We start from the raw sequence: 11,570 nt of genomic DNA, 5'->3' as shown, positions 1-11,570 counted from the left end.
CCGGCCCTCGGGCGAGCGCGGTGAGTGCGGGCGGCGGGGCGCCTTCCCCTGCGCGGGTCCCTCCTCTCTCCCCTCGGCGGCCAGCGCCGGTGGGGCCGTCGCGTCCCCTTCCCTCGCGGGTCTCCGGAGCCGCCGCCGGTCCCTTCGCGGGGGTGGAGGCCTCTGGGGAAAGCCCCGGCGGTGCTGAGTCACCCCCGCCGCCGGCTGGGCCGCCCCCCTCCTCCCCTCCCGCCGAGGGTCGGCACCGAGCGCCGGCGGCAGGGCTCGCCCGGAGCTGCGGGGCCGGGGTGTCCTCGGGGTTGGGGGGGGAGCCGGGTGCCGCTGGGCCCGGGGGCTCCCGCGCCTGGGCGGAGCGAAAGCCTGTGGAGCGCCCGGAGGGCGGCTGCGGGCGGCAGCCGTCTGCGAGCGGCCGGGGAACGGCCGCTGCCGCTCGTCCCCCTGCCCGTGTGCTGCCCCGGGGTTCGCCGCTGTCCCCGTTCGGTGCGCTGCTCCTGCCGCTGAAGGCCTTGGCCGTGAACGTCGGGGAGCTTTTAATCCCTTTACGTGCCCGTCTTTAAAGCCAAATGGAAGCGCTGGTGCGTTGTACCGTCGGGTGGAGTAGTGGCGGACGCCCTGCGGTGTGCCGAGCTGGGTTGGTAGCCCTGTATTGCTGGGAAATAGCTGAAAATAAAATGAGAAAGGATGGATGTGTCTTCCCCTAGGAGATAAAGAACATAAGCTTCAATGTGTTTTTTGACACAACGTTGAACTCTGGTTGTTTTTCACAGTAATGAATTGTTTCTTGTTATCGGTGCTAGTTGGCTGGTGTGTCTAAAATGCTTAAGCTTATACTTAGTTATCACAGAGTAGGTGGGTTTTTATCTGAATAAATTTGGTGTCGCTTTGAGGGTTTACTGTGTCGGTGATGAAGGGCAGCATGATAAAATATTTAGTCTAAAACTGGTAGTATGTTTTGAATAATGTACAGTGATTTAAAAACTTCTTGCTCACCTTCTTGCTAAGGTTATGTAATACAGAGGTTTGGTATTTAAAAAAAAAAGGTTGTAGGCTGAATTTTTTTATTTTAAAGACTCTTCTTTTTGGGTCAAGCAAAAATCTTACTGACATAGGGACCGTATGTTTCACCAGCGCAATGTTATTTAACTAAGAGAGTATATAAAATAATAACTTGCTCAGATGAGCATCCTACTGTCAGTCTCTGCGTTTGCTTCCTCCTCTCATGTTTACTTGCTGTCTGACTCACTGGACAACGTGTGCCTTGAAGTTGTTATGATACATTATCCTTCTGCGTGTGTTATAATAGCTATCTGCAATACAGGGTGTCCAGATGAAATCATAGCAGAGCGAGCAGCCGTAAAGTGGGGAAAGCTGCCACCTCCAACGGGAATGAGGGTGTGAGGGAGCAGAAAGTACCACCACTCTGTACTGCATAAGTAACTGAGCTGCAGAGGTTCAGATTACTCCTCTCTCTTCACTGAGACCGTTTCTTTTCCATGCTACAAAAAAGCTGGTGCTTAGTTGGTAGAAGTAGTACTAATGTAGGCATTATTGCTGTATTATTCAGTAGAGTTAGTGCTCTGTGTAAGTGTGGTGTTCTTAGAAGAGCTGTTATCACTTGCTGGGTTTGGGTAGTTACCTTCGTAATGGATTATTAGAGCTTCAGGAAGATACACAATCACAGAGCAGTTGAGGTTGGCAGAGATCCCTGGAGGTCCAACCCCCCTGCTCAAGGAGAGCCACCCCGAGCCACTTGCCCAGGACTGTGTCCAGATAGCTTTTGAATATCTCTGAGGAGGGAGACTCCACAGCCTCCCGGGGCAGCCTGTGCTGGTGCACAGTAGTCCTCACAGCAAAGAAGTGTTTCTTTATGCTCAGACAGCACCTCCTGTGTTTTGGTGGCCTCTGGTCCTGTCACTGGGCACCACTGAAAAGAGCCTGGCTCTGTCCTCTCTGTACCCACCCTTCAGGTATTTATATACATTGACGAGATCCCTCCCGAGCCTTTTCTTCTCTTGGCTGACCAGTCCCAGCTCTCTCAGCCTTTCAACATAGGAGAGATGCTCCAGTCTCTTCATCATCTTAGTGGCCCTTCACTAAATTCTCTCCAACATGTCAGTGTCTCTCTTGTAGTGGGGAGCCCAGTGCTGGACACAGCACTCTAGCTGTGGCCTCACCAGTGCTAAACAGAAGGAAGGATCAGTTCCCTTGACCTGCAGCCCAGGATACCGTTAGTCCCTTTGTCACAAGGGGACATTGCTGGCTGATGTCCATCCTGGTGTCTACCAGGACCCCTAGGGCCTTCTCTGCAAAGCTGTACTGGCACATGGGCTTGTTCCTCCCCAGGGGCAGGGCTTTGCACTTCCCCTTGTTGAAGTTCGTGAGGTTCCTGTCGGCCCCTTTCTCCAGCCTGTCAAGGTCCCTCTGGTGTATCAGCCACTCATTGCAGTTTGGTGTCATCAGCAACCTTGCTGAAGGTACACTCTGTCACATCATCCAGATCATTAACAAAGATATTAAACAGGACTGGACACAGTATTGACCCCCAGGGTACACCACTAGTTACTGAACTCCAGCTGGACTTTGTGCCACTGATCACCACCCTCAGGGCCCAGGCGTTCAGCCACTTTTCAGTCCACCTCACTGACTGCTCAGCCTATGCTTCATCATCTTCTCTATGAGGGTCTTGTGGGAGACAGTGTCAAAAGCCTTACTGAAGTCCAGGTAGAAAATATCCACTGCTCTCCCCTTGTCTACCAAAACAAGAATGTTGTAGAATGTTGTCAAGTATGACAACCTTGTAACTTAAAAAAAAGACTGAGAAGATGATCTCTTCGCAACCCATACAGTGTGGCCAAAGGCTCTCGCAGTAAAGGCACCCACACCAAATGGCCCTGTTTTTCCAGAAGTAGTGAAGTCAAAAGCATTAAATGAAGCAGGCTAATCAGCCAGGTAAACTTCAACAAATATTGAGCTTGAGGTAGTCTGGTGTAGAACTGAGACTTGCTACTGTCACTGGTTTCTGCTCAGCAAAAGCAAAGCCATGCTAAGGAATCAGGCCTTTATCGAGTGCTTTTTTTAGCAGAAGCATGGCTGGTGTAGGATGTGCATGTGACCGCAGAACTGTAAGGCACTGAAGAGCATCAAGTTTAGAAAGATTTGAGATTCCTTTGTAGCTAGATTAAATGATGGCCAGGGTGGTTTTAAGAAGAAAATACATCAGCCAGTTTGCCAGTTTTTATCAATTCCTTTTTTAAATTTAAAACGAGGCCTACCATTTGCAGTTTGTACTCTTATTTCTGTTTGTACTTGTTTGAGAGCCAACAAGAGAAAATTTTAATGGCTATTGGCAATCAAAATACCATGTTCTGATAGGATAGTGTAACTCGTGCTGGGATTAGACAGACATAAGATCAAAAAATTTTGTTTGCTTAAAACTTTATCTTATTTTAAGAAAAATCTGTTGGGTTTGGTTTTTTTAAGTATATATGTAACATCAAGTCCCAAAGTAGACTAGTAGTAGCAGTTGTAGAAAGTCAACCGTTTCTAATACTGTTGTTCCTTCTCGCCTTTTGCCTCTTCTGGAATTATTCTGGTAACACTGTAAGACAAATGGAAGAGTCTGTAATGGATGTGCAAGACACATTGACACCAAATTTTACTTTAAATTGCTAATTCACCTGTGCAGTTGTACAAGAGACTATTTGTTCCATTCTTTGGTATCATAAGGCTTCTTCTGAATCAACTTTCAAAAATGTTCTACTAGAATGACCTCAGCTTTGTGCACTCAGTGTGCTATTTTGAGTTTATTTTCATGTATTATGATGCTGCTGGGCAACTAATGTTTTTAACAAGGCAATTGGTCCTTATTTTCATATGTCTTTTTTTCTGCTTGTAGCAGTACATGGTAACTCTGTCACCTTCTGGCCATCCCAATAATGAAAACAGAAGCTAAGGATGGAGAAGAGGAAAGCCTGCAGACAGCATTCAAAAAGCTAAGAGTTGACACAGCTGGGTAAGTAACACCACAGGGAGGTACAGAGTTAACACATTACAAACGGGCTCAAAGGGAACACCCTTGCTGTTAAATTTGAAGGAATGAGGTAATTGCAAAAGGTTAGGCACTGAAAGCCTTCATTGTAGTTAAACTGAAATAAATTGACTAGCTGTAGACTGCACTTCTCAAGGAATTGCAATTTGTTTGATCACTGTTGGCTCCCAACAGGCTTGAAACAAACCTAACAATAGTCAGCAGCTGACAATATGCTTGAAGCTAATTTTGGTGTGAATCTGGCTGCCAGCGGTTATGACCATAGCACTAGAACTCTAAGTTAGCATATTGTCATGGCTCTGAAGGCCTGTCATGAGAATAAACTCCCATCTTTTCCCAGGAGAGAAATGTTCTTTCCATGTCAGTAAAGGAGAGCATTAGATGCAGTGCATGATTCCCACACAAACTATTTTCATTGCTGTCATTTACAAATTTCCTATTTATAACCAAAATCACTAAATGGAAAAGAATGCTTTTTTGTGTTGTCTTGTTTTGTGGGAGATCTGTCAGATACCCTCCCTGTCCCGGGTAGCAGAACACAAGCAGCATGTGTCTTCTGTTGGTGATGATCCTTTTTATTGGGGGGGGCGGGGGGGGGGGGTGGTGGAGTTTTTTTTCTGCTGACAAACATGTGCCATTACATATTACTTGTATAGTACTGTGTTTCAGTAAGCTATTGTATTGTCAGTGATGCAATTATGCCGGTAACTGAAATGAAATTGTAGGTAAGGCAGTATGTAAATAAATACTAAAATGATAATTAGAATTACCATAGAACTTAGACCGTGAGTAGATGGGCTTCTAAAGTTATCTTTCATTTAAGTAATTAAACTTGTTATAAATGAATCACCATGCAAATGCCTCTCATTTCTTCAGTATCTCTAGTCCCACGCCCCGGTCAGGTGTACTTAATTACTTTGGAGTTTTTACTGTTGGCCTTCAATTTTCTGCTCTGTGTTCATTGTCCTTCAAATGGAAAATTGCAGATGTTTGACTAACAGTTTGGACTCTATTAAATATCAGTTAACCCTATCCTAGATTGGTGTGTGGGGACTGCTTTTCAGGGAATCTGTCCTGCTTACAAACTAATTTAACGTATGATTTGGAAAATCATTTCTTTGTGAATTCCAGTGTAATATGTGAAGTCACAACTTGGAAAAATTGTTCTTGGGATTATTACAGCTACTTGAAAATGGGAGTTTGGGAAGAATTTGCAGCACCACAAAAACTAGTAAATCTTCCAAGGTCCCTGGCTTGAATAACAGTTGAAGATCTGACACAACAATGTTGCTCAAGTGACTGAACTTGCAATAGTATGAAGAGTTTTAGCTTATGTGGTCCTAGACAGAGGCTTAAGTGTTCTTCAGCTAAACAAAGTCTATTTATGTCCAAAGAACATTTATTTTTAGGAAAGAATGGCTGATTTGTCTCTGGAAAAAGAGACGTGTTTCTTCACTGATGGTGTTTTTCCCCTCCCCTCTCCCGGGAAACTGAAATTTAGCCATTGTGTGTGCTTTGTCATTGACATGTGGAGTTTGGTTGCTGAATGGCATCACGTTTGGTTGTCCTGGGTTCAGCTGGGATAGAGTTAATTTTTACAGAAACCTGGGAGGTGGGGGGCATAGTTGGGGCAGCTGACCTAACTAGCCAAGGACCTATTCCATACCATGTGCCATCATGCTCAGTGTATAAATGGGGAGCGGGCTGGGGGGAGCTCTCTCGACTTTCGGTGTGGGGAAGCGTCGGAGCGTCGGGTCCCGGGTGGTGAGCAGTTGCACTGTGCATCACTCTTTTTGTATACTCTTTCATTAGTACCGTTGTTGTTGTTGTAATTTCTTTGTGTTGTCCCAGTAAACTGCCTTTATCTCAACCCTCGAGGTTCCAGGTTTTTTTCTTTTCTCTCCTCCGTCTCCCCCCTATCCCACCGGAGGGGGGCGGGAGGAGTGAGTGAGTGGCCGCGTGGTCCTCTGTTACCGGCTGGGCTGAAACCACGACATTGGTGAAAGAGTCTGTTATACAAACTTTTGAGATAGGAATGTGTAAACACTATCTTTCTGATTTGGGTCGTCTTTGTGGGCAGGTCTTTTAAGACATAGTGTAAATGATTTGGAGCACTCTTTTGTGGGAAAGAGGATTCATAAGTTTTTTCGTACTCATAATGCTAACCAATTTAGGCTGATAACTTTTCATTCTGTCTTTCACAGATCTACTGCATCTCTCTCTGTTGGTGAAGGGACAAGTTCAAGAGCACTAGTTAGAACAGTGGCAGATGAAACCAAACCTAAGAATGTGTGTACTTCTAAGGAAACCTGGCATGGGTAAGAGAAGCTTGGCATTATCACACTACTTCAAATGATACTGCGTTGAAAGGGAATTTTGAATAGACAAGGTTTCTGGTAACTACGCTCCTAAACAAGGGACCCAAGTTTTCTTTATTAAATGGCTATATGAAATACTCTCCACCACCTTTTTCTGTTCATATGTGACTACTATTCTTATTTACAATTATGTGAAGTGAAAGGAAATGCTGTTCAGCTATAGGTTGCTAAACATCATAGATGTTTCTTAATATAAACCTGAGCTGCTGTTTTTGAATCAGACAATCATGAATACATCTCTTTCAATCATTGTTTGACATTGCAGAAGCTGTCACTGTGCCTTGGGAACTAGATTAAAATAAAGAATTGGTTTCTGGAGTGTCTATGGAGAACTTCACGTTCGTCTCCTGCTGAAACAAAACCACCCTTTGCCCTTGATTCATTAGTTTTGTGCTGTCTTGTGCTTTGTCATTCTCTTAGAGGTTATTTTGTCATGTTTCATATGCTTTACTTATTTTCTAACCTTAAAAGCATGCACTTTTGGTTTCATTTCTCAGGTGTTCCTTTTATGTTTTATACAGCTGCTTGACTAGAACAAAGTCAAATTCCAAGGTAGCAGAATATCCTGAGCAAATACTCTAAGCTTAAAGCTCTTGCATGCAGTATAAACACAGTAGAGATTTTGCCCAATGTTATTTGTAATCCAGCAGTAAGTCTTCTACTAAATCTTCCCTCCCTTTCGTATCTTTCCCTGGTAGGTCTATGAAGAAGCCTTCAAGAGGAGTTGTAAGAACCCAGCGTCGCAGGCGTTCAAAGTCTCCAATTCTTCATCCTCCAAAGTTTATCCATTGCAGCACAAAATCACATTCCACGTGCAACCAGCTAGTGCACAAGAGTCAGATCGATGCCCAGGACGACAGCGGTGGGTTTGGGATGCCAGTCCCAAAGGAAGCTTGTGCACACGAACGATGCAGTATTGCTCCTGACATTGGCCAGAAGGGAGCTGATGTTGAGTCTTTGGGAGCTTCTGTTACGCAGTTGGCATCAGAGAACAAACAGGAGAACTCTGCAGCTGCCGTTTCTCTAGTATCCAAAGCAAGCCTAAAGACTACGGAGCTTTCTGATTTTCAATCTATGTCCAAGCTGAACACAAATAAGCCATGTGCATGTGCAGATAAAGCCTGTCAGTGTAAACGATGGCAAGATATGGAAGTGTACAAATTCTCTGGCTTGCAGAACACCCTCCCATTGGCACCTGATAGAAGAACAGTTTCTGAGGATCACTCCCAGTCTTTGCCATCAAGAACTCCCTCAAGTTCTCCACGCTCTTGCTCTGAGCAAGCCAGGGCCTTTGTGGATGATGTGACTATTGAAGATCTTTCAGGATACATGGAATATTACCTGTATATTCCAAAGAAAATGTCTCACATGGCAGAAATGATGTACACCTGACAGCAATGAGCACTAAAAACAGAAGGGTGGGTGGTTTAAATCTGCCCTCAGTCACACTCATGTGAGATGCAGCCCACTCCCTGCTCACTGTGCTTGCAATAAAAACACTTCTTTGCATCTTAGCTAATGTTTGTTATTTAAGCTGGACAAACAGCTCAGCTTAAGCATTACCATTTAAGCTTGCCATAGATAATGAAGTAAACAGAGTGAATGTGTTTGGAGCGTACCTGCCTATACGTAAGAGACCTAACACTTGGGAAATTCTACTTCATTTTCAAAATCCTCTTGTTTTGGTTTGTTGGAGGAGAAGAGTCTCTCAATTGCTTGGTGATGAGAGCTTTTATTGTGAGAAACTTGGTGTAATTCAGCTTCTTTGAAATCACTTTGATCGCAGGTTGTTAACACTTGTGGTTTTGGACGCTTGTGCCTCTGATTTTGTTTCATAAAGGAGTGACCATCTCCTGTCCTCTTCTTGGTACTATTACCGCTCTAGGCAAATTCAGGAGACAGAGTTGTCTTTTCTTGGGTTGGAGGCATTGTTATTTTTTTTGTGCCTAAAGAGGCTTTATTTCTGATCGGCTGCACAGGCATCCTCCTGCCCTATCTTTGATGATGTTAATGTAGTCAGATGCTCTTAGGTTAATGTAACATTTGCTTACCAGGCTGCCTGATGAGGAAAACTTGGATGGTCACAGCAAGATTGTTTCAAGAGGTTATTCTGATCTCTGTAGTGTTGGTTAGTTGAAAATGTAAAGCAAGGGTAACTTTTTGTTGGATGTCCAACAGGCCTTAGAGACTTGTCTGCAGCATGAGAAATACCCTGCTTTCTTCAGGGGGATTGCTTCTTCAGTTAACCAAAGGAAAAATGAGATGATGGACTCTGTTCAGTGTGTTGTGAGGGCTGAAACAGCATTTGCTCACTTCAGTGGTCTTAATTCATGCACTCTTATGGTTTTGGCTTTTTTTCTTTAGCTTTGTTCAGCCTGCTCTATAACAGCAAGTATAACCCTTCAAGAATTAAGACCTATAGACTTGAGTGAACAGTTGTCAGCTGCACAGTAGGGAAATCTTGAGCACTGTGTTTTCTTTCTCCTCCCTTCCAGTCTTTTTACTAAACCATTGTCACTTTAGATGCCTTGTCCAGGTTCAAAACATTGGTGGAGCCTTGCATTCTTCCTGAAATCTACTTCTTCATAAACAACCAGCTTGCCATACTTCGTGTGTGTCAGCACAGTCTGTCTTTTATACCTATGTGTATAGCAACAGAGCATCCCATCAAATAATATGATTTGTTGAGGGAGAGATGAATCGTATTAAGTTTGTCTTTACTATTTGCAGTGCTCGAACTTTTCTGACCTGTAAGGTCTGGAGAAGAAATGGAGACAATTCTTTGGTGTTACTCTTGGGGGTTTTTTTGTCATTTCTGTGGCAGTACCTAGTATCTTAGAACTAAGTGGCCATGCAAATTTACCTGTTCTGCCAGTTCTGAAGTGTCATCTACGACTTGCAGAGTGTACTTGGGTCCCACATCTCCCTTCCATTTCCCTGCTTTTAATAGCTGTATTTTTACCACCTGTGTTCTGAATTCAAGGCAATTGTTGGGTAACTATTGTCTGCAATACTGGGACGCAAAGTGCAAAATGACCTTACTTCTCAATTAATTATTCTTTACTGTTCCCAAATGATTGTAGGCAGCAGCCACAGCACTGTTGTGGAGCTGAGAACACCTTTCAAGACCACACTGCTTTTTACCATTTCTTTCATTGGTCACCATAGACCTGTACCTGCAGGATTTAGGATTGCAAGGTCAAGTGCGATCCTCATTATAGTACCTCCTTATAGAAAGTGGATTGAAATCCAGGGGGTAAGGAAAAAAAAAAAAAAAAAAAAAAAAAGAGCAGAAAGACGGGAAGTGGTGCAGACTGGGAAGGGAAGCAGTGTGAACTGGTGCGGATTGGGAAGGGAGGCGAGCAGTGCTGGGCCGCTAGAGGTCACCCCCAGGCCGGCTGCGGGCTGGCTGGGTGCAGCAGGCTCTGCTGCCGCCTCAGCCTTTCGGGGGAGAATGTGACTTTTTTTGCCAAAATGAAGAAATAAGACCAGCTCTGCGTCGTGCCTTTGTGCACACACAGTGTTAGTGCTTTCTGAAGCTTGATTATATGGGTATGTTAGAGGTCAACGAAGGCTTTCTAAATGCCAATATCTGCATAAGTTATTAATATTTAAATGAAATGTACTACCAGTTCACAACTCTGCAGTGTAATTGGGAAGAGTTGCTAAGTAAATGATTACATGATCCTGAACTTGGCATCCTCTTAGGGCAGTTACAACATATTTGGGCTGGTAAATCCTGGAACACCATGAAATAGAAAACCATGGGCAGCTGCAACTGCTGCCTTGACACTTTCCCTTCTGTTACTACAAGGTGTTTTAAGATGCTTTGGTCTACCCAGAAACCAAAAACCTCTGGTTTTGCTTTGAGAAAATATGAATTTCCAGCCCTTAATCATGCAGCAAGAACCTTGAAAGCATGACTGAGTAGTCTAAAAGCTTAGCTTAAAAAAAAAAAAAAAAAAAAATCCAACTTAAGCCAATTTCAAAATCTGACTTAAAAAAAAAAAAAAAGAAAGCTTTAGAGGACTAGTTCTGCCAAGTGGCACTTCTAAGTTGTGTTGGAATCCCTCACCAAAGTGCCTATTCCTTCCTGTGGCTGAATAAACCTGAGACCTTTTGTAATTAGCTTTACAGGGGGCAGCTGATCCTTCTCACCTGTGCCTACAGCTATGTTCTAGTTTATATGCTGCATATACATACTTAGCTTTTCTTGCATTTATATATCGTATGTTTTTTTTCTATGTCTCTTCTTTGTAGAAACACTGATGGGGAGGTTGTCCAAGTTGTAAAGCTGTGTTACGTGAGTCTGAAACTTGCTGTTGTCTGTGGCAGCTTTGCCCCAGAGCTCGGTGTGGGTCTTAGGAGCTCATCTCGAAGGGCAGAGCACAGCCTGCTGACCGCACGGTCTCACCCCACGGGTCTTGCAGCTTCTCAGCAGCTCGTGGTCAGTGAGGGGAAGGTCATCTCTTCATGGTCTTGCTGTGACAATGTCTTTAGGAGATGGGACAGCTGTGGCTGGAAGAAGGGAGGGCTTGGATGAGCCTGTTACCTGGTGTTTCATTCCTTGTCCTCTCTACCATCTGTATTTGATGACATGGATTGTTACAAGCAAGCAAGGTGGGCTGTCACTACCAACGTGTCTGCAACTGTCCCAGGGGTAGGGTCTCACCTTTCTATTCCAAACATAGACATAAATTACGTGCCAGCTGTTAAACAGAAGGAGATTTTGATGAGTTTGTTGTTGTTAGGGAGAGAGGAGGGAGTGACTACTGGTGAATTTTCTTCACTACCCTAAAGCAGCTCTGGAAGTTCAGAGGAGCGGACAGGGAGGCGAGTTGCGCTGCCCTCAGGTGAGTGGGACGTACGCTGTAGTCTGGGTGAGGGCTGCACTTCCACTCCTTGTTCTGACCCTGCCCGCTTCAGGACCGCTGCGGGCAAGCCCGCCCGGAGGGGCTGTCCGACGGCGCAGCGTGTTCCCCCCGGCTGCCTGCCGCCTGCCTCTGCCCATCCCTGCCGGGGGGGGTCCGGCGGAGCGGCTGCCGGTGCGCCCGGTGTGGAGGGAGCGACGCGCCCCCTTCCCAGGCTCTATTTTAAGCAGACATTTACTTTCCCAGCCATCTTCTCCGCCTGGATCCCTGCCC

At 45.0% G+C, this 11,570-nt stretch overlaps 1 protein-coding gene across 3 annotated transcripts; it reads left to right on the top strand.

Annotated features, from left to right (window-relative positions):
• The first annotated feature begins 1 nt into the window (after position 1).
• OSER1 (oxidative stress responsive serine-rich 1) lies at positions 2-7,977 on the top strand. 3 transcript variants are annotated; one of them, XM_010569690.1, is made up of 4 exons: positions 2-20; positions 3,899-4,012; positions 6,253-6,366; positions 7,125-7,977. In XM_010569690.1, exons 2-4 carry the CDS (start codon positions 3,936-3,938, stop codon positions 7,816-7,818), a joined length of 885 nt encoding a protein of 294 aa, XP_010567992.1. In that variant the 5' UTR covers positions 2-20; positions 3,899-3,935; the 3' UTR covers positions 7,819-7,977. The 3 variants fall into 3 exon arrangements, with proteins under 3 accessions (XP_010567992.1, XP_010567991.1, XP_010567990.1); XM_010569689.1 differs by lacking the exon at positions 2-20 and adding an exon at positions 335-631; XM_010569688.1 differs by lacking the exon at positions 2-20 and adding an exon at positions 335-631 and having other exon boundaries at positions 3,896-4,012; positions 7,125-7,976.
• The last annotated feature ends 3,593 nt before the right edge of the window (positions 7,978-11,570 follow it).

Source organism: Haliaeetus leucocephalus, unplaced genomic scaffold (genome assembly GCF_000737465.1).
Source record: "Haliaeetus leucocephalus isolate CR32 unplaced genomic scaffold, Haliaeetus_leucocephalus-4.0 Scaffold273, whole genome shotgun sequence".
NCBI lineage: Eukaryota > Metazoa > Chordata > Aves > Accipitriformes > Accipitridae > Haliaeetus > Haliaeetus leucocephalus.
This window is presented reverse-complemented; position numbering and strand designations above follow the sequence as displayed.